Source organism: Helianthus annuus, chromosome 7, assembly GCF_002127325.2.
Source record: "Helianthus annuus cultivar XRQ/B chromosome 7, HanXRQr2.0-SUNRISE, whole genome shotgun sequence".
NCBI lineage: Eukaryota > Viridiplantae > Streptophyta > Magnoliopsida > Asterales > Asteraceae > Helianthus > Helianthus annuus.
This window is the reverse complement of record NC_035439.2, coordinates 86,416,826-86,440,529: the sequence shown is the minus strand read 5'-3', so window position 1 is coordinate 86,440,529 and position 23,704 is coordinate 86,416,826. Positions and strand designations below refer to the sequence as shown.

General features: G+C 36.1%; 1 protein-coding gene across 12 annotated transcripts; it reads right to left on the bottom strand.

Moving 5' to 3' along the window:
• Positions 1 to 4,561: 4,561 nt before the first annotated feature.
• Positions 4,562 to 23,384, bottom strand: LOC110894576 (capping protein inhibiting regulator of actin dynamics-like). 12 transcript variants are annotated; one of them, XM_035975639.1, is made up of 10 exons: positions 22,894 to 23,384; positions 22,551 to 22,759; positions 22,452 to 22,477; positions 22,312 to 22,356; positions 22,151 to 22,235; positions 21,921 to 22,054; positions 20,992 to 21,122; positions 20,675 to 20,876; positions 8,286 to 13,203; positions 7,362 to 7,584 (listed from the first exon to the last, which is right to left on the bottom strand). In XM_035975639.1, the coding sequence occupies exon 9, from the start codon at positions 9,456 to 9,458 to the stop codon at positions 8,421 to 8,423; it is 1,038 nt and encodes a 345-aa protein (XP_035831532.1). In that variant the 5' UTR covers positions 9,459 to 13,203; positions 20,675 to 20,876; positions 20,992 to 21,122; positions 21,921 to 22,054; positions 22,151 to 22,235; positions 22,312 to 22,356; positions 22,452 to 22,477; positions 22,551 to 22,759; positions 22,894 to 23,384; the 3' UTR covers positions 7,362 to 7,584; positions 8,286 to 8,420. The 12 variants fall into 12 exon arrangements, 7 of the variants coding, with proteins under 7 accessions (XP_035831532.1, XP_035831530.1, XP_035831531.1 ...); XM_035975637.1 differs by lacking the exon at positions 22,452 to 22,477 and adding an exon at positions 21,720 to 21,847 and having other exon boundaries at positions 20,992 to 21,128; positions 22,894 to 23,383; XM_035975638.1 differs by lacking the exon at positions 22,452 to 22,477 and adding an exon at positions 21,720 to 21,847 and having other exon boundaries at positions 22,894 to 23,383.
• Positions 23,385 to 23,704: the final 320 nt, after the last annotated feature.

Genomic DNA, 23,704 nt, shown 5'->3' with positions numbered 1-23,704 from the left:
ATAAATTACATCAATTGTGGCATAAAACTAACCCTTTTTAGTAATAATGTTGGAAAAAGTGTGCTTTTGTCTTCCTTTTGTATTTTCAGGATTAAATGAGCACAAATGAACAAAAGAAGCAAAAAGGCAACTAAATCTAACACAAATACAAGAAAAGGAACAAACGTGGCATGCCCGACCTCCCGACAGCATCTTCCCAAGCAAAATAAGAAGACAGAAGACTGGACACGCCCCGTGCTCAGTGAGCATGGGGGCGTGCCCAAGTGTCAGCAGAAAAGACAAAGTTGTAGAAGCTTCCATCGCCCACCACGGGGCCGTGCTTAGCGGATACGGGGCCGTGGTCAACTATAAGATTCGCGGAATCCAGGCAAATCTTGATAGTACAGATATGCTTCTGCACACGGGGTCGTGCTCAGCGGATACGGGGGCGTGGTCAACTAATGCAGACAAACTGCATTTAATGAAGAAAGAGAGGAGGATGGACACGGGTCCGTGCCCGAGCTTCTGTTCATCCTATAAATAGGAGTGCTTGGAGCTCTTGCAACTCATCCCTTGGCACACCACCTCTCTCACACTTCACCCACCACCCACCACCATCACAACACCATCATCCACCACCATCATCCATTTTCCATCATAGAGTGTGTGAGTCGTCTCGGGATCCAAGATTGATCGTAAGAGTTCTTGACAATCAAAGGCCATGTTTGCCTAAGTCTCTTACATCAGTTGGTGAAGACAAGTGTTTAGTGTAATACTTTTTATTTTTAATCTTTTGCACTTTTTAATTGGTTTTGTATTAATGACTTTAATTACTAGTTTCTTATGTTGAAGGTGATTCTTCCTTATCATTTGTCCGTGGTGTCTTGGCATTATTTTACTGTCTATATAAAATAAAAGATTTTCACCATTCATATCTCCATGGTCTATATGGAGGTATGTTGGCTACCTGGTCGGGGGTTAAGGGAATGGTTTTGTAAGAGTCTTGCCATTGTTCTGTGTATAGATCCTGCAAAGGACCTGGGTCAAATTTAGTAGGACCTCCTTCAATACCCAACGGTATTGGATGGCGGGGGTCCAAACTCTTTGACCCCCTCATAAGTTAAACTACTATTAAAACTTTAACTCGGCTACTTAGGACTGTATCCTTGCTGACTCAGACTACTTAGCCGAGGGTAACGTCGCCTTCAAAAGAGGGCCTACCACATTATGCATTAATAACTTAATTAATTATCTTTCAATAATCCGACCCTTTAGGATTGTATCCTTGCTGACTCAAACTACTGGGTTGAGGGTAATGTCGCCTTCAAAAGAGGGGCCTACTACAATAACTAAGATAATCTCTTAAACAAGTGCAAAAGTGTGAAAATAATCAAAGGTTACACTACACACATGTCGGATCCAAGTGATTCATCTTGTATATCTGTTTTTACTTTTATTTTTATTTTCAGCATTTTAGTTAGTTTTATTTTTCTAGTTTAAAAACTTTTTTCTAACATTTTGATTTAATTAAACGTTGAGGATAAACCGGTACTAAAAGCTCTTGTCTCCTTGGACGACCTCGGTATCTTACCAACACTATACTACGTCCACGATGGGTTCACTTGCCCATATGTGTGTTTAGTGTATGCCTACACCCCATGCTTAGGTCGTGGCCACAGGTATAATGCCCACAAGGTTGATTCCTTTAAGTCGATTACCAGTTTTTACATAATGCAACTGTCAGGTATATGCCTACACCCCGTGCTTAGGTCGTGGCCATTTCTTTGAATGATGCCAAAGATATCCGAGACATGGTCATTTAACCCCCAAGGCCATACACCAAATAATACTGATTAAAACGGGTTATGTAAATACATTAATCATAATACGATTTAAATGACTACACACCCGACCATGCGGTATTATTATAATACCGTATCCCAAGCCCGTATAGGGAAAATAAGTTAAAAGTATTTACCTGAGCAAGTATAATTCACAAACAGCGATGGCAAATAGCTTTTACCGGGCTCCTAATCTGGAATGAAGGTTTTTAATAACCTATTAGATTCCTAACGGGTCTTTAATTAAGCCTAGACTTAGACCAGTTAGTTTTAAAAGAAGATGCGGTTCAAAACGCATAATTAAGCGAAGACCGGATTAGAATGTAGTTTAGACCTGACAAGCTTGTATACTTGTTTAATATCGGTAAACTAAACACATTCTGGATTTTGAGGTAAAAAAAATGATAAGGTTTGACCCGTTTCCGCTAATTTATGCAAACTAGTTACATAAACCGATTCGAACGCGAAAAGTGCGTAACGGGTAACCAAATTTGTCATGAACAGGTTTCCTAAGTTAATATGCCTTAAATACGTTGTGATATCAGTAGGATACCTTCCATTATGCCCAAAATGAATTTAAACTCAAATTATGCCCCGTTGGGGTATTTTGGTCATTTTAAAGCTTTAAAAGAGTTTAAATATAATCTGAGTTTTAGGTCTGATATAATCAGTAAAAATACTTACTTTAATAAGTTATATCAGTATGGTATTGCATATATGTGAAATTTATTAATTATAACCAAACTATGCACTGAAGGGGCATTTTGGTAATTTCACATAAGCTTTAAAGGCCAAAATTAGAATTCTGAGTTTAAGACTTTTTCCTACTATTTAATTATGAAAATTTACTTAAAACATCAGTAGGTATCAAACCTTATATGTTAGAAATAGTTTTAACTTATACTATGCGTTAAAAACGCGTAAAAAGGCGATTTTAAGCGATTTCCGGGTTTTATAAAAAAAAGCTGATATTTTTATCATTCCAGAAAGCTTAAAATGTTTTATTTATCATATAAAATCAGTAGCAAAAAGTTTGGTATGAAAATGTTATGTCAAACTCATTTTATAGGCCAAAAGGGCAAAACCGGCAATTACCGAATCAAAGCTAGAACCCTATGTTATGCTCAGCCTAAAAATAAATAAAAATCTTCAAAAATCCCAAAATATTATTTTACATCAGTAGGTAAAAAGTTTGGTATCAAAAATTGGGTTTAGATAGACTTTATGCTAATTACGTCATTTAATTAATAAAAAGCTTTCTAATTACGCTATTAAGCATAACTCCTAATCTAGACCTCAAACTGATGTGAAAATTTAGGGACATGTTTATATTTCAGTAATAAAGGTTCCCATTCTTTCATATTTTTAAAAATATTATTTTAAGGTCAAAAGGGCATAACGGTCAACATTTAGGCATATAACGAAAACATGCATATGAATCGAATAACTAATAAACCAAGTTGTATAATCACAGAGGGTTATACTAACATGTAACCTGGTCCTAATAAAGCTCTAAGGCATTTCTAAACTATGCTCTAATGGGTCAGAACTGAAAGTCAAAGCAAAAGTCCACTTATGCGACTTTCGGTTCCAAACCGAGCTTAGACTGAAAATTGTCGGGTTGAACATGCTTAGACATGTTCTAATATTAAATACCAAGTTATTTGAATGATAAAACAGGTTGTATGGCTTCTACATTGCTAATTATGTGTTTATTTGAAAATTAGCTTTCTGTTGACTTTTTAAGATCAAGTTTGACCTAACAATTGACCTACTTAGAGTGGGAATCAGAGAGTACCCTTTTAAGGGTTTATTACCCACATAATTACCAACTCAAAGCTACTCTTAATTCGAGAATTGATTGGACCATTAGTGATTAATCACTAAGTCAAACCTTAATTACGACGATTTGACTTTAGGCCGTTAAGCTAAGTAAAACTGAATTAAGAAATGTTAAGGACACTTACTGAAGTCCTATGCACGACAAATGATCTCTAGGAATTGGTCTTGAGCTCCAGGAACCTCCAGAAAGTGAGTTTGAAAGTTTTCAAGTGAAGTGCCCAAGTGTTGCAACAAGGGTCTTCTTATATAGTGAATTTAATTCCTCAAGATCATGACAAACAAGTCTATGCATGATCCCTGATCAACACAAGTGTCCCTAGTGCATGTAATACCATTGGGGCAGCCCCTGATATGTAAAACAAGCCATCTAAGTTGGTTAACAGGTTGAATTGGCAGCTGCCAGACATTTTCTGTCGCTGGCTGTTTTGGGCGGCCCGCGTAAGACCCATACATGGTCTACGCGGCCGGTATGGTTCCCGGCTTCAGGTTAAACAAGTTTCTGAAATTACATTTCAGCCCCTGGTCCTTTTAAAAGTGGTTTTATCTTCCTAATTTGCACTTTTAACCCACCAAATTGATTTCTAAGGACCTTACGACATAACCAAACTTTGTTAAGTCCTTGGTTAGTTTTATGTTCACCCGAAAAGCCTTAACTTTCAACGTTGACGCTTTTAACCCCTCATATACGAATGTTATCATAACTTTCTCATACTTTATCGAAACCTTGTGAAATTTTTATCACTTATTCTAGTGAGCATAATTAATCGTTATAAAGCTTCGGGTTTGCTAAAAGGTTACTCAGAGTGTAGGATCATTTTCAGACCCGAACAAGTCGATCAGAAGAGTTTTTCACCAAAACAAGAGGCGGAAACAAGTGTTTCGGTGTTATTTCAACTGTATTCACTTTAACTTGTAGATTTTATTGATATAAAAGCCTTTTACAAGCACGACGACACTTTGGCAGCACTTCGTTGCAAACCGGAAGATTAAGATAATGATTTCGCTCCAAACTAACCTATTTATAGGTGAACAGGTTCCGCTTGAATATGACACGTTCATTTCAAGCGGAATCACAACAACAAATTCGAGCGGAATCAACAAAAATATTTCGAGCGGAATCAGAGTATTTGAGATTTCGCTTGAAATGACAAGAGGTCATTTCAAGCGGAATCACCTACAATTACCACTATCTTGATTCCCGAGCCCTAAACTACCTATTTCTATACAAGACTCGATACAAGACGAAGTCGACAGACGGATGCACCAACAAACTACCCCTCTGATGTTGACGGAGTCTTCAGTGTCGAGTCTTAGGTTTTCAAACCTTCAATCTTTATCAGTCTTTGTGCTTCTCTTCGAAATATTCTCCATTGTAAGCATCCTTACTCAATCTCTATCTTGATGTCTTCAGACTCCCCCTTTCAATGTGCTGGGATCGTAGTCTGGAAATCACCATCTGCTCAGATATCGGAATCTGGCTTTGGACAATCTTCATATCTGCAAATTCTCTAACACACATAAGTTTCTCAAAGATTAAATCTTTAATATTTAGAAACCATTTGCAAGAAATATTCAAAATGATTTATTTTCTGAAAACCTCTTGAAAAAATACAATCATTTTCACACACTCTTTATCCAAACCTGTTCATCAAGTTTAGCACTTGGAATTTTGAACGTCAGTTTTTCAACATCAGTTATCGAAAATCTTATTGGATTTTTCAAAATTTATGCTAAAACACACTGAAAATCTTTTTGGATTTTTAACGAATATAAGTGTAGTAAAGAAATATTTACAGACAATATTTTTGTGAGTTTGTGCAAGAGGATCATATCAATTTTTGAGACAAATCACTAACACCGTTAAGCTTCAAACATTTTAAATTCTAAACAATTCACCTAGATTGTCAGTATACTGATCCACTTTAAATTTTCACACAAATTTCAACTGTTCCGAGATACGAAATTAATGTCTTAAGGACTTAAACTTATTCGCGTGTCCCACCACTTGAATATACTCCCGTATCCAGATCCCAATATTCAGTCTTACAGGTGAGTATACCTAGATGATATCTGTAAAGGGGTTAAATTGTGAGGGCCGTGAGAGCTCAGGTCAGAACTTCCGTTCAGCAGAGAGATGACGGCTTCGACTTTTGGTGTGTCCCCTTTAGAGGATCTTTTCTTCAACAGCAATGATTATCAATTTTATTGTTTAATCATTTTTGCTGAGGGCTGCGCTGTATTTCAAGCATTTTACAAAGTATTATATGGGGACTAGGTCAGAATTTCCATTCAGCAGAAGTCCCGGGATAATACCCCAGATATCACTAAGTATAAAGACCTAGTATCTCAGAAAGAGGGACCTTTCAAACAAGATTTTGGGGGTTACCCATATATCCAAGAAATGTTCCCCACGAGATAAGCAAGTCTGAATTTAGGTTTATATCTCATCACAATTTACTAAATGTGTAAAAACCAACTGACACATCTGCAGTGAGATTGTTTATCACATTTAAACATTCCATATCTTTAGCATGTTGTGATAGTCTACTGATGTACTATCATTTCCTCTTTTATGCAACAAAAACTCATTTTTCATTTTACCATGTTTTTGGCTTTTTCAAATTTTCTAATGTTTTTGGATTTTCTAAAAATTTTTAAAATCTTACTCCCCCTAAAATTCAAACACATTTAACGAAAATTTAAAACAAACTATACAAGAACATGACAACTGATATCAAATGGCCTCAATTCTCCATCCACTTGGCATAAACAATCAGAACTCCCCCTCACAACAAACTATTTTCCTATTATGATTTCAAAACACTTAAGTTTGTTTTAATCAAAATGGTTTTTCTGGAAAATTAGTTTTGTTGATTTTACCATTTGTAGGAAATGGGGTAATATCATCACATTGTTTGCCAATCTTTTGAATGATAGTTAACTCAAAATCAACTTAATGACCTTGATTAACCACTAGTAAAATCAAAAACCAATCACTTGTAAACATGCTTTTCAACCAATTATCACTTGTTGGTTGAATTCTCAAGATGCCGATTCCTGCTCCACACTTACCAACCTGGGAGTTCCGGCAATTCATACTTCTCAAATTTAAATTTTCAAAAACATTTTCAAGAATGATGCCGATTCATGCTCCACGATTACCAACTTGGGAGCTCCGGCAAGTCAGGTTTTTACTCTTTGAAAAATATATCCACCCAAGCCTGACCTTCCTTGGGTGTAACAACATCTTTTTCACCATTACTTTCAACAGACTTGTGAACATTCATTTTGGAAGCATAAAATTCTTTTACTCCTTTGGCCTTACCATTGACCATTTTTCCAAAAATGTGGTTCACATTACCGTTGAAAGCTTTTTCAACATCAAACTTATTCTTTTTAGAATAAAATTGATTTGAAATTTCAATTTTCCCAACTTTCTTCTTAAAATTTTCAGCTCGCAGAAGTGGAAAATTCACATCATCCACAGTCGGAACTGATTTCTCAACCTTTTCTTCAACACGTGGCTCCTCTGATTTTGTGGAATCAGATTCATCACCAGAACTGTTTCCTGAACCCTTAACCACCCATTTTTTGTTTTTCAGATTTTCTTTTCTTTTCACCACATTCTTTGAACATTCACCAACCTCAAAGGTTGAATTTTCAAAGCCTGTAAATTTTTTAGTTAAAAGTTCAGTTTTCTCAACCACTTTATCTTTCAGTTTACCAGAGACTCCCTGTTTTGTCTGTATTGCCTTTGGACAATTCCTGGCTATATGACCGATTGTTTTACACTGGAAACAGGTTCTTGTCTCTATAGTCTTCTGAGCACCACTTTTCTTCATGTCCTCTTGCTTCTTTGCAAGGAATTCTTCGTTTGTCTGCTTTCTGAAAGCTTGTTCCTTTTCAGCCTCTGTCGTTTTTCCTGAAACAAACATAGTTTTTGGTTTATAAACTTTTTCATTTTTGTAATTTTTCGGTTGATTAAAACCAAGACCTTTCTTTTTGAAATTACCATTATGGTTTGGTTTCTTTTGAAAACTATAACCACAATTGTAACCCATTTTCTTGTTAATTCTTTGTTGATCTCTTGAAGTGTATTGTTTAGGTTTTCCAGAAAGATTTAAATCTTTTATTTCAGAAATATTAATTTCTGTGATTTTGAAAACCTTTTTAATCATTTCAATTTTAACACTTCTTATTGGAAAAATCTCATCAGAATATAATTGTCAGAATCTTTCAAAGTATATGCTACTTTGACCGGTTCGTCATTCAAATTAGATTTTGATAACAAAAACTCCTTATCATAAACCCGTTTGTCCTTTTTGATTGTAGACTTTGACGTATCGGACCCAGACTTTGACTCGGATTTGGACTCCGGTTTTGACTCCTCAATGTCATCTTTATCCAACACCTAATCGACTACACTTTTTATCAACTTTGACTCATGATCAGTGTCAGACGATGTAAAAGTGACATTAATATTTTCTGGCCAATTATCCGACGAACCAGACTCCCACTGTAAATTTGTTGCCTTTTAGACTCTTTCGAAGTTTGGATTTCGAGGAGAATATCCATTTTCGACCGGGGGCGGACATCTATTGTAGACAACAGTTGGTTTCTTACTAGAAATTTCCACTTCATCCTCTTCTTTTGTCTCGGACTTCTTTTCTTCTGAAGTCTTCTCATCCTCAAACGTCTTCAATTTTTCCACAATCGGATAAATTCTATCAACAACAAAAGTAGAACATGAGTAACTTTTCAATAAATTGTTGACTCTTTCAGTTTCAATTCTTTGTAGGTTGCCAACTTCAATTCAAGCTCAGCACACTTCTCTGTGTTGTAGTTAACGTTGTCAAGCTGTCTCATGTATGCTCCTTTGAGTGTATTCAATGCTACAGCTTGTTCACTATTCGACTCGGTGTACTTATTAATCTCTCTGTTCAAAGTATTATATGATTCTTTCAGCCTTTTTATGTTGTGTAGCAGCTCATTGTTTTGTTTGATCAAAGAATCACAATTCATACACTTCTCTGGAACTTTTACTGCTTCAGCATCAGTTTTGATCTCAAACTCCGAAACTTCTTTGATTCTTCTTCTCACTTGAACTTCTTCTTTTCTTTTCTTTTTCTCAGCTTCAGCTTTTCTTCTTTCTTCTTCTTCTTCTTCAATTTTTCTCCATTTCTCCTCTTCAGCTTCCCTGATTTTTCTGTATTTTTCAGCCCAATATTCATCAGTAACATTAGCAACAAAAGCTTTAGCATTTAACATCTCTTTGGCCATGAATTCTTGGTCTGGGCAATAATTGTCCCAACTGAAATCTTCAGGCAATCTTTCATCATCTTGATCTGCCAAACACACTTTACTATCCGTTGAAATGTATTTATCCCAGCTGAAACCACTGTCCTTGCCCTGATTAACCAGACATGCTCTCTTTGAGTCTTCAATTTCTTTTCTACCATGTGCAGTTTGTGCCTGTTGTTGTTGATGTGGCTGATGTGTAACTTGATGATAAATCGCCCTTTTGTAGTAGTCGTTGTTTCCGAAAGGATTTTGAGCTCCACTCGCTTCTCGATTTGTGCATTCTCTCTTGAAATGCCCCCTTTCCCAACAACGAAAACAAGTAACTTTAGACTTATCAAAACCTAAAGTTAAAACATGTGCCTCGCGAAAATCATCTCTGCCTGTAATTTGTTTAAACTTTTCAGCCCTTCTCAACACACTAGTCATGCACCATTTTATATCCATCAATTCCATTTCCTCGGCATCAATTTGATCGTAATCCTTTTTCGTGAGCATTGGATTCCCAATCCTCCCTGCAACTAAGCCTCCATAGGATTCAAGCACTGTTACCAACAAAGACGTGTGACTTTTAGCAACTTCCTCAGTATAATTCTGATCATTTTCAAGTTTTAAGGCAATGTTGCATTGAAGAACTTTGCCACTCTTTGTTGTAGAAAACTGTGGATCAAATGTTGGAAATGAAGAAAATCCTGTTGTGCTGCTTGATCCCTGAGATGAACTTTCAGAAGAACCTTTCGCATTAAAAGCAGTTTCAATCTTTGGAGAGAAATTTGTCTTTTCACTAACACCACTTTTAAAGTACAAGCCGATGTCTTGTTCTCCATCTTAGTTCTTCATCCTGGCAATCTTCCTTTGCTCCATCTCTTGAGCCTCCAGATGTTTAATAAACTCACCCAGTGTTACCTTTTTATATTCTTTTCTGTTGTTTCTCAACATCATCAGATACGTTCCCCAAATATCATGTGGTAACGCATCTGCAAGTTTCTCAATCAGCTCATCTGTATCCTTTTTGATGCCCAATTTCGTCATATTTTTCACCAAGTTACAATATCTTTCAATAATCTGCTTGGTGTTTTTTGATTTCAAACCACGAAATAGATCAAATTCTTTCTTCATGAGTGACATCTTGTTCTTGAGCATATCATCACTTCCCAGAAATTTTGCTTCCAATTCATTCCAGATCGAATATGCACTTCCATCATGTTGAAGCAGAACCAAAATGTCCTCTTTAATCGCTCGCTGTAACAGACTCACCATCAATTTCTCATCTCTATACTTCTTTTTATCATCAGCACTCATTTCCCTGATTGGCATTATCTGATTACCGTTCTTTGTTGGCCTTTCATATGGAACTTCAGTATGTTCCCATGCATCCAAGTGATAAGCCTCAACCCAATTGCCAAAATGTTCGGACCACCCATTATAATCATCAATATCCAAAAGCTTAGGTGGTTTCTGTGATGTCCCCGTTTCATTCTCAAGCAATGTACTCTGTGTAATGTTCATTGGACCAGCAAAGGCGTTATAAAACTCGTTCTCCATGATTCAATTATCAAAAAGTCACAATTTTCTAATTTTAAGCGAAATATCCCATTCAAGCGAAATAGCAAGAACACTTTCAAGTGAGATCTCTTTTAAAGCGGAATCAACGACAACACTCTTTCAAGTGGGATAGGCACTTGAAGCGGAATCACAAAGTAAGTTCAAGCGGAATAGGATTTGAAGCGGAATCACCAAGTTCTTTCAAGCGGAATCACTGAATTCAAGTGGAAACAGCCAAAAAACTTCAAGCGGAACCACGATTTCAAACAGAATCAGCAAGAAATGCTGCTGATGTCATCATTTACACGCTGATTTTCAAGCGGAATAGCAAAAATATCAAGTTTTAGTTTGATTTTAATTCTGAAACTTTCCAGGATTTGTTAAACCATGATTGCGCGTGATATGTGAAAAATTGAGCCAATTTTACCGTGGAAAAATTTTCAATTTTGAAGAAGAAGGTGTAGAAAACAGAAAACACAGCTGAAATGGCAAGAACTCTTCCTCCTGAGCTCTGATACCACTTGTAGGATCGTTTTCAAACCTGAACGAGTCGATCAGAAGAGTTTTTCACCAAAACAAGAGGCGGAAACAAGTGTTTCAGTGTTATTTCAACTGTATTCACTTTAACTTGTCGATTTTATTGATATAAAAGCCTTTTACAATCATGACGACACTTCGGCAGCACTTCATTGCAAACCGGAAGATTAAGATAATGATTTCGCTCTAAACTAACCTATTTATAGGTGAACAGGTTCCGCTTGAACATGACACGTTCATTTCAAGCGGAATCACAACAACAAATTCGAGCGGAATCAACAGAAATATTTCGAGCGGAATCAGAGTATTTGAGATTTCGCTTGAAATGACAAGAAGTCATTTCAAGCGGAATCACCTACAAGACTCGATACAAGACGAAGTCGACAGACGGATGCACCAACACAGAGGTATAAATTAATCATGTTGACACATTTAACCCCTGCAGTTTGTAATCTCTCACTTTCTTCCACAATTGGCTTCGTATGATCCATAATTCATTCGTTTAAGGGTATAAACATCGTGTAGGGTTATTGAAAGGTATATTTATCCATTGTTGACACCTTGAATCCTTTTACATAGGTAGATTCTTTGTTTGTCAACTTTAGTCCCTCAAAGTTAATCTTTTACACGTTTAAAGCCCATGACACGTGTCGATATTATATTAGACATGAATTTTCGAGGTGTTACAGTTCAGAACCTGGAGATACAAAATCAATAATACTCGTTTGTAGAAGTGAGTGATAAGTCTCTCTTATATCATATATCAAAAGGGCTGACTGCGTATTACCTTGGCACAATCGGGTATATAACATATAAAAGATGGGGCGCGTTCATGTCAAATTCCAAATATAGACCAGGCAATAGGCTGTAAGAGTTTTTGAGATAAAAGCTTATGGGCTAATGGAATATGTCTTACAAAGATGGCTCTCTAATCTTTAACTCTCGACTTTTAGTCAATTCCACAATCCGCGAATATGCATCCTTACACCCGCGTATTATCACTCGACTTTTTGGTTTTGGTTGAATGGTGCCACATCATATTTGAAATTGATAAGCATTGGTGGATAAGCATAATTGGAAAAACACAGAAATTTAAGGGAAATACATTACCATTGTAGATTTGAGAAGATCTGCAACTTGCAACTGGTTGTTGTGAGCCCTTAGAAACCATTACTTGTATTTACAATAAATTTTGTATATATACATTTGCCGCCACCTAAACAAGCCACCCGTACAATCACAAGGATAGCTAAGTCACGATAAGATCAAGATGTAACATCAATTTCGATTATCTCACAACGTAAACTTTTTTAGATCGGTTTAAACTTCAAAGAACTGAAAAGAAGATAGCGTCAAATGGCAACTGGAGTTTTGTAGGATCGTTTTCCGACCCGAATGAGTCGATCAGAAGAGTTTTATCCAAAACAAGAGGCGGAAACTAATGTTTTGGTGCAATCTCAGCCGTATTCACTTTAATCTTGTTGTTATATTGATGAACAATCAGTTTACAAGCCTGACAACACTTCGGCAGCACTTCGTGGCTCACCGGAAGACAACAACTGAACTAACTTCTTGATTTCGCTCCAAGTGACACTATACATAGTAGTGCCTATTCCGCTTGAACTGAACATGTAGTGTTCAAGCGGAATCACAACTTAACAGCTCAAGCGAAATCACAAACTAACCTAGTTCGAGCGGAATCAGCATGTTATGTGATTTCGCTTGAAATGACAAGATGTCATTTCAAGCGGAATCACTCATAATTACATGAATCTTGGATTCCGTGCACTATTCTCACTAACCCTAAGCAAGACTCGATACAAGACGTAGGCGACAAACGGATGCACCAACAAACTCCCCCTCGGATGTTGACGGAGTCTTCAGTGTCGAGTCTTCGATTGTCAACCTTCAGTCTTTATCAGTCTTTGAACTTCTCTCCGAAGTGTTCTCCATTGTAAGCATCCTTACTCGAATTTTATCATCAACAAACTCCTCTCCCTCGGATGTTGAATCTTTAAAATTCATCATCAATCTCCGAATTAGAACCTGGCACTTTGTCCATCAGACTCCCCCTCTCAATCTGCTGGGATCGTAGTCTGGAAATCACAGATTCAAAATTCATTCCAAGATCGTGACCTGGCTCTCTTCCAGCTCAGGTTATCTGCACAATCTCTACCCAACACATAAGTTTCTCTAAGATTAAATCTTTAAAAATTTAGAAACTATTGTGGTAAACAATCAAAACGAGTTGTTCTATGAAATCTTCTTTTGAAAAGAACACTCATTTTCACACACTCTTTATCCAAATCTGTCCATCAAGTTTAGCACTTGGAATTTTGAACGTCAGCTCTTCAACATCAATTGTCAAAAATCTTTTTGGATTTTTCAAAATTTTATGCTAAAACACACTGAAATCTTTTTGGATTTTTGAATAAAATAAAAAAATGCAGTAAAGAAACTATTTACAGACAATATTTTTGTGAATTTGTGCAAGAGGATCATATCAATTTTTGAGACAAGTCACTAACACCATTAAGCTTTAAACATTTTAAGTTCTAAACAATTCACCAAGACTGTCAGTATATTGGTCCACTTAAATTTTCACACAATTTTCAACTGTTCCGAGATACGTGATTAGTGTCTTAAGAACTTAAACTTATTCGCGTGTCCCACCACTTGAATATACTCCCGTATCCAGATCCCAATATTCGGTCTTACAGGTGAGTATACCTAGATGATATCTGTAAAGGGGTTATATTGCGAGGGCCGTGAGAGCTCAGGTTGATACTTCCGTATACGCAGAGAGATGACGGCTTCGACTTTTGGTGTGTCCCCTTTAGAGGATCTTTTCTTCAACATCAATGATTATCAATTTTATTGTTTAATCATTTTGCTGAGGGCTGCACTATTTTTCAAGCATTTTGCAAAGTATTATACGGGGACTAGGTCAGAATTTCCATTCAGCAGAAGTCCTGGGATAATACCCCAGATATCACTAAGTATAAAGACCTAGTATCTCAGAAAGAGGGACCTTTCAAACAAGATTTCGGGGGTTACCCATATATCCAAGAAATGTTCCCCACGAGATAAGCAAGTTTGAATTTAGGTTTATATCTCGTCACAATCTACTAAATGTGTAAAAACCTACTGACACATCCACAGCAAGATTGTTTATCACATTTAAACATTTCATATCTTTAGCGTGTTGTGATTGTCCACTGATGTACTATCATTTCCACTTTTATGCGACAAAAACTCATTTTTCATTTTTTCATGTTTTTGGCTTTTTCAAATTTTCTAATGTGTTTGGATTTTCTAAAAATTTCTTACTCCCCCTAAAATTCAAAAACATTTAAAGAAATTTAAAACAAACTGTACAAGAACATGACAACTGATATCGAATTGCCTCAATTCTCCATCCACTTGGCATAAACAATCAGAACTCCCCCTCACAACAAACTATTTTCCCATTATGATTTCAAAACACTTAAGTTTGTTTTAATCAAAATGGTTTTTCCAGAAAATTAGTTTTGTTGATTTTACCATTTGTAGGTTTGGGGGTCATTTCATCACATTGTTTACCAAACTTTTGAATGATAGTTAAATCAAGTTCAACTTAATGACCTTGATTAACCACTTGTAGAATCGATGGTTGAACCACTTGTAATTCTCAACCACTTGTAAGATCAGCTATGTAACATTTTCAACCAGTTACCATATGTTGGTTGAAATCTCAAGGTGCCGATTCCTACTCCACACTTACCAACCTGGGAGTTCCAGCAAGTCACACTTTTTCAAAATTCAATTTTCAAAAACTTTTTAGAATGATGCCGATTCATGCTCCGCGATTACCAACTTGGGAGCTCCGGCAAGTCAGATTTCTATTCTTTGAAGAATATATCCACCCAAGCCTGACCTTCCTTGGGTGTAACTTTTTCAGTCTCATTTGGGGTTCCATCTTTCCTTTTTGATTGATAAAACTCTTTTACCCCTTTAGCCTTCCCCTCAATCATTTTTCCAAAAAAAAATTTCACTGCAGGGTTAAAGGCTTTTTCACTATCCAATTCTTTCTTTTTAGGAAAGAATTGATTTGAAATTTTGACTTTCCCAATTCTAGATTTCAAATTTTTAGCATTCAGTGGTGGAAAATTCACATCATCCACTGTTAAAACTGATTTCTCATTTTTTTCCTTCAACACATGGCTCCTCTGGTTTTGTGGAACCAGATTCATCACCAGAACTATTTCCTGAACCCTTAACAACCCATTTTTGATTTTTTCACATTTTCTTGTCTTTTTAAAACATTCTTTGAACATTCTCCCACCTCAAAGGTTGAATTTTGAAAGCCTTCAAATTTTTTGGTTGTCAGTTCGGTTTTCTCAACAACTTTCTCTTTCAGTTTACCAGAGACTCCCTGTTTTTTCTGTATTGCCTTTGGACAATTCCTGACAATATGACCAACTGTTTTACACTGAAAACAGGTTCTCGTCTCTGTAGGCTTTTGAGCAACTCTATTCTTCATGTCTTCTTGCTTCTTGGCAAGGAATTCTTGATTTGTTTGCCTTCTGAAAGCTTGCTCCTTTTCAGCTTCTGTCGTTGTTCCTAAAACAAACACAGTTTTTGGTTTATAAACTTTTTCATTTTTATAATTTTTCGGTTGATTATATCCAAGACCTTTCTTTTTGAGATTACCACTACGGTTTGGTTTCTTTTGAAAAACATAACCACAATTGTAACCCATTTTCTTGTTAATTTTTTGTTGAACTCTTGAAGTGTATTGTTTAGGTTTTCCAGAAAGATTTATATCTTTTATTTCAGAAATATTAATTTCTGTGATTTTGAAAACCTTTTTAATCATTTCGATTTTAACACTTCTTATTGGAAAAATCTCATTAGAATATAATTTGTCAGAATTTTTCAAAGTATATGCTACTTTGACCGGTTCGTCATTCAAATTAGATTTCGATAGTAAAAACTCCTTATCATAAACCCATTTGTCCTTTTTGATTGTCTCCTTTGACGTATCGGACTCAGACTTTGACTCGAGTTTGGACTCCGGTTTTGACTCCTCTATGTCATCTTTGTCTAACACCTGATCGACCACACTTTTTATCAACTTGGACTCATGATCAGTATCAGACGATGTGAACGTGACATCAATATTTTCTATAAGTTATCTGACGACACAGACTCTCACTGTAAGTTAATTGCCTTTTCGACTCTTTCGGAATTTGGATTTCGAGGTGAATATCCATTTTCGACCGGGGGTGGACATTTATTGTAGACCACACTTGGTTTCTCACCAAAAATTTTCACTTCATCATCTTCTTTTGTCTTGGACTTCTTTTCTTCTAAAGTCTTCTCTTCCTCAAACGTCTTCAATTTCTCCACAATCGGATAAATCCTGTCAACAACAAATGTAGAACATGAGTAGCTTTTTAATAAATTGTTAACTCTCTCAGTTTCTATTCTTTGTGTTGCCAGCTTCAATTCCAGCTCAGCACACTTCCCTGTGTAATAGTTGACGTCATCAAGCTGTCTAATGTAAGCTCCTTTGAGTGTATTCATTGCTACAGCTTGTTCACTGTTTGATTCTGTGTACTTGTTAATTTCTCTGTTCATTGTATCATATGATTCTTTCAATCTCTTTATGTTGTGTAGCAACTCATTGTTCTGCTTGATTAAAGAATCACATTTCATACATTTCTCTGGAACTTTGATAGGTTCAGCATCAACTTTAATTTCGAATTCCGGAACATCTTTGACTGTTCTTTTTGCTTGGAAAAACTCATTTCTTTTCTTTTTCTCGGCTTCAGCTTCAGCTTTTAACCTTTCTTCTTCTTCTTCCTCTTCTTCAATTTTTCTCCATTTTTCTTCTTCAGCTTCCCTGACCTTTCTGTATTTTGCAGCCCAATATTCATCATAAGCATTAGCAACAAAGGCTTTAACATTTGACATCTCTTTGGACATCTCTTTGGCCATGAACTCTTGGTCTGGGCAAAAATTGTCCCAATTAAAACCTTCAGGCAACTTTTCATCTTCTTGATCTGCCAAACACACTTTGCTGTCTGTTGGAATGTATTTATCCCAACTGAAACCACCATCCTTGCCCTGATTAACCAGACATACTCTTTTTGAATCTTCAAGCACATTTATACCATGTGCAGTTTGTGCTTGATGCGGTGCCTGTTGTTGTTGATGTGGCTGATGTGTAACTTGATGATAAATCGCTTTTTTGTAGTAGTCGTTGTTTCCGAAAGGATTTTGAGCTCCACTCGCTTCTCGATTTGTGCACTCTCTCTTGAAATGTCCCTTTTCCCTGCAACGAAAACAAGTAACTTTAGACTTATCAAAACCTAAAGTTGAAACATGTGCCTCGCGAAAATCATCTCTGCCTGTAGTTTGTTTAAACTTTTCAGCCCTTCTCAACACACTAGCCATGCACCATTTTATATCCATCAATTCCATTTCCTCGGCATCAATTTGATCGTAATCCTCTTTCGTGAGCATTGGATTCCCGATCCTCCCTGCAACTAAGCCTCCATAGGATTCAAGCACGGTCACTAACAAAGACATGTGACTTTTTGCAACTTCCTCAGTATAATTCTGATCATTCTCAAGCTTTAAGGCAATGTTGTATTGGAGAACTTTGCCATTCTTTGTCGTAGAAAACTGTGGATCATATGTTGGAAATGAAGAGAATCCTGTTGTGCTGCTTGATCCCTGAGATGGTTTTTCAGAAGAACCTTTTGCATTATAAGTTGTTTCAACCTTTGGAGAAAGATTTGTCTTTTCACTAACACCACTCTTGAAATACAAGCCGATATTCTGCTCTCCATCATAGTTCTTCATCCGAGCAATCTTCCTCTGCTCCATCTCTTGAGCTTCCAGATGTTTGATGAACTCACCTAGTGTTAAGTTTTTATATTCCTTCCGATTGTTTCTCAACATCATCAGGAATGTTCCCCAAGTATCATGTGGTAACGCATCAGCAAGTTTCTCAATCAGCTCATCAGTATCCTTTTTGATCCCTAATTTCGTCATATTTCTCACCAAGTTACAGTATCTCTCAATAATTTCCTTGGTGTTTTCAGATTTCAACCCACGGAATAGATCAAATTCTTTCTTCATGAGTGACATTTTGTTTTTAAGCACATCATCACTACCAATAGATTTTGCTTCCAATTCAGTCCAGATCGAATAAGCACTTCCATCATGTTGAAGCAAAATCAAAATGTCCTTTTTAATTTCTTGCTGAAGCAGACTCACCATCAATTTTTCATCTCTATACTTCTTTTTCTCTTCAGCATTCATTTCTCTAATTGTTAACTGAATACCATTCCTTGTGGGCCTTTCATATGGGACTTCAGTGTGTTCCCAAGAATCCAAGTGATAAGCTTCAACCCAATTTCCAAAATGTTCGGACCAACCATTGTAATCATCAATATCCAAGAGCTTAGGCGGTTTCTGTGATGTCCCAGTTCATTTTCAAGCAAAGCATTCTGTGTAATTGTAATAGGACTAGCAAAGGCATTATAGAACTCGTTGTCCATTGTTCAATTTTCAAAAGTTCACAACTGTTCAATTTCAAGCGAAATAGCAAGATTACATATTCAAGCGAGATCAGATTTTGGAGCGGAATCACTATGGAAATTCAAGCGGAATCAACTTTTAAACAGATCACGTCGATTCAAGCGGAATCAGTCAAGGTTTCAAGCGGAACCCTTTTTCGAGCGGAATTAACTTCTAGCTTTCAAGCGGAATCCCGGTTTTGAAGCGGAATCAACAACTACGATTTCAAGCGAAATCAATAATCAAGTTGATTCAAGCGGAATCAACAACAATCTCAAGCGGAATCTGATTTTCGAGCGAAATTAACAGACTTTTCAAGCGAAACCCTAGTTTCTCAAGCGGAATCACTAAGAAATGCTGCTGACGTCATCAATTACAAACCAGATTTCAAGCGGAACCTCAAAATATCAACTTTAGGTCGATTTTACTTCTGAAACTTTCAAGGATTTATCAAAACATGATTGCGAATGTTATGTGTGAAACTGAGTCGATTTTACCGTGAAAAAATTTTGATTTTTAAGAAGAAGATGAAGAAAATCAGAAAACACAGCTGAAATGGCAAGAACTCTTCCTCCTGAGCTCTGATACCACTTGTAGGATCGTTTTCCGACCCGAACGAGTCGATCAGAAGAGTTTTATCCAAAACAAGAGGCGGAAACTAATGTTTTGGTGCAATCTCAGCCGTATTCACTTTAATCTTGTTGTTATATTGATGAACAATCAGTTTACAAGCCTGACAACACTTTGCCAGCACTTCGTGGCTCACCAGAAGAAAACAACTGAACTAACTTCTTGATTTCGCTCCAAGTGACGCTATATATAGTAGTGCTTATTCCGCTTGAACTGAACATGTAGTGTTCAAGCGGAATCACAACTTAACAGCTCAAGCGAAATCACAAACTAACCTAGTTCGAGCGGAATCAACATGTTATGTGATTTCGCTTGAAATGACAAGATGTCATTTCAAGCGGAATCACTCACAATTACATGAATCTTGCATTCCGTGCACTATTCTCACTAACCCTAAGCAAGACTCGATACAAGAAATAGGCGACAGACGGATGCACCAACAAGTTTCAAATGCCTACCAAAGAGTAGAATCCCAAAATAGATCCATCTAGAATATTGTTGCCATGGGATCCCAATATATAGATTCAAGGCTTTGGATGATTCAAAAAAATAATTCTACGAACAATAAATATAAAAGGATCGTATCTTTGGTTCAAAAAGTACTCTTAGTGAAAATGTAGATATCATACCACTGTAACTCCAATTAAAGTGGCCAGCAGGCTTTTTCGGTTGTACATCAATAATTTATATACCGGTTTATTTATAGCTATTTTTGGCATAGGGGTGAGACATATAAAAAATTATATGAGCACCTTGCACCTCGGTGCCCTATAATTTATATACTGGTTTATTTATAGCTATTTTTGGCGTAGGGGTGAGACATATAAAAAATTATACGAGCACCTTGCATCTCGGTACCCTTCTCGCTTTCTAAAACCAAGTTTGTGGCACTCTCCTAGATTTAAATAGTCGAAAAATAAACAAATAAAAAAACTAAACTTGATTGCAAGTAGAATACATTCGGTGCATCTTAAAGTAAATGAGGATACATAGATGGCTTTATATACAATAAATAATTAATATATATATTTACACATAGTATAGACGTGTTTAAAAGTGTATGAACTATGAATAGAAAAAACAAAGTGTGAACTCTGAGTATTCCAATCCAGCATAGAAAACTGATGAAAACAATTAGGGGATAAAATCAACAACGCAACGCCAAAAGCACTTAACTTAAATATTCAAAAGAAGGCAAGTAAGCACAACTGCTTCCTAGACTGTAAATTTCTTAGAGCTGCAATGAAGATTTTTATTTTTCATTTCGTTTTAGTTTTTATGTACAGCATGATGTATCTTTAATTTCAGTTTTTGTTAACTGTATAACATTTGTAGTCTTCATGCATAAAATACTCTGTATATGTAAATTATGTTGTTTTCTTCAAAAGATGTATGTTTTTTGTTCATCAGGATTCCAACCTCAAGCATACCTGAATATCAACTAAAGTGGAAGTAGATGTGGTTGGTGTTGAATGTTGATGACTCCAATGACTCTAGTGCAGGGCTGGAACCCCGAGTCAAAGAAAAATCGCCAGTTTCGTCTCTGCGTTAGTATTCGATGACACACATCTGAATGCTAGTTTACTATCAACATATTTAGCACCACAAGAATAACATAACTCACGCCCGCACCTACACAACAGCAAGAAAGATAACGGGTCAAAAAAAGTTACAAATGTTTAAAATAAGGGATACAAAAATATTGTTTCTGTAATCAAGTTGGCATGTCATGTGATAGAAACCACACATTGATTCGATCATCCTTTCGCACATCTGGCAATGCCTCCATTTGTTGTTTTCCACAGGGTCATCATAGAGCCGCCTCTGTGGTGGGCAGCCCTGAAGCTGATCATCACGGTTTAAAGACAAATGCTAAACCTGTTACTATCACCATTAAGTTATATATGAATAAGGTCTGTAATTACATTCAACGGATTTTTATCAACAGAATTTATGAAACCAGTTCAAAGCAAGGATAGTTTATCATGAAAAATTGCGAACAAATAAACTCAGCTTTAATTTATATATAGAAAATGTAGTTGTTACAGTGATACAATGTTATAGATAACCCTGCAAGAATACTAATGAGCATAGTTCAGAGCCTTTAGCTACTCGCCTACCCTTCGACTTTCTCAATACGGCATATTAAAACACCTTTACTTAAAAATTAAATATTTTACTCAAGAAACCTTTTTTTTAATTCAACTATCTTAAACTGATAATCGATTTGAACATAATTAACCTAAAAACTAATAATTTATAGTAATCTAATTTTCAGTGGCTAGAACACCCGTATCTTCATCAATGACAGACTTTCTAATTGCAAATTTTATACCAACATCACTCTATATGTAACAATTATCAGAGATTTCGTCTAATTAAAGTTAGCTACTTTCAACAACAGTATGCACAAACACATGTAATGGATATACATACTAAAAGCCCTAATATGAATCAAAACTTAATTTAGCATACCTCAGTTGTTCGCACTCGAACTCCAACACAGAGTGTTTACAACTGAACAATTTCTTATTAAAAACACGTGGCACTAATAGGAAAAGAGAGTAGACTCATTGAATTGCCGCTCAAAATCGCACGTGGCACTAAATAGTTAAAACATCGGTATAAGATTTAGGGTTTATAAATTCCAAGAGAAATCTGAGACAATAGGAGTACCTGCCCTTTCGTCAGATAGGCCGTTGGAAACTCATCGGTATTCGGAACAATTGGTTCAAACACCAACAAACACACACCAAAATATATCTTTTAGCGTAAATAATCTTCAATTTTCTACTTTTAAAGCCATTTTCCTATCAATTAAGAAAACGAACCACAAATTATTTCATAACATTATAACAAAAAAAAAAAGCTGCATAGTTGCTAATCGATTTAAAAGATTGCAATACCTTTGTAACCCTTGTTCTTAATATCTTGCAATACCTTTGGTGTGTATGCATATCCTGCAACATAAAAGATACCTTCTTGGTCGATCTGAAAGAAGAAAACCCATTTCAGTAAAAACATAAACTTGTTGCTATTTTTTGAAGCCGGGATTACATGATGATACCTAGTGCAATGTACCCATAAGAACCAGCAGTGGCAGACATGCATTCTGAGGTTAAAAAAATTCACCAGAAAACCATAAAAATCATAAACATTTCAAAAATTAATCTTGAAACAGAGGATTTCGAAGCAAAAAAGACATACCCTTTGCATATATTAATGCGTACGATCTATATAAAGTTTCAAAATCAACCAATCAATGAAACATAACACAATTTGAAACTATATAAATCGATAATTTACCTGTGTGAAACCCAAGAGTCATTAATCCTTTGCCTATAAAATTCAGAGCATGACACCACCATCGACAACCGAAGCCGCTGGTGCAGCCCCCCTACAGCGCCAACCCCAATCTCTCTTCTATCGAACCCTTTCTCTCTTTAAATTATGCATCAATCAATCTCTCTCTACAATGTCCATTTATCATAAGAATTCGATGGGATCTTCAAGATCTGAAAGCAAGATGAATACATTGGATTACATCATCAAAGATTAAGATAAAGATACTGGATGAGAGTTTTTGCGTTTGAAATTTAGGGTTTTCTGAACAGCGAAGAAGAAAAACTACAGAGAAGAAGAGTCTAACCTTGATCTTGAATGTCTGATTCATTGTCTTCGCATAGGAAGAGAATTACCGAAAGATCAAATATAAAATCCAATCAAATCAATGAAAACATTTTAACAAAAAGAAACCCTAATCTGAACAAATCGATGTAACAAATCTGAATAAAAAACCCTAATCTGAACAAATCGATGTAACAAATCTGAACCAAAAAACCCTAATCTAAACAAATCGATGTAACAAATCTGAACAAAAAAACCCTAATCTGAACTAATTTGAACTAAACGTATTCTGAATAAAAAATATCACAAAACGTTGTATTGATTCATGAAGAAAACATGCCTGGAGAGTAAACTGTATTGATTAATCAATAATTATCCTCGTCTTCATCTTGTCTTCAACAGCAATAATCAATAATGAAGCATCAAGATCGGCAAAGAAGAGCGACATGTGCGAGAGAGAACAAAGAAATTTGATGGTGTCTGTAGGTGGGATAAAACCAATAATTGAGACCTGATAGCCTTTATATGATCCGAATAGTGAAAGTCGGTGCCTTCGAAACCCAAAAGTCCGATCCGAATAATTCCGGATCTCGCGTCCATTGTGAATCCGTTTGTGTGTTGAGAAATCAGAATGGATTCCCTCCTAAACTCACAATCCACCTTCACAATAACTTGCCACATCATCAAAAAGCTCCAAATTCACATGCCACATGGCCCAAATCCATCTCTTTTATATATGCATATATATATATATATATATATATATATATATATATATATATATATATATATATATATATATATATATAGGGTGGGGTTCGGCTAGAAAGTCC

Coding starts and splice junctions, on each gene's coding strand:
- LOC110894576 (XM_035975639.1), bottom strand. CDS start 9,458: ATGCTCACGAAAAAGGATTACGATCAAATTGATGCCGAGGAAATGGAA.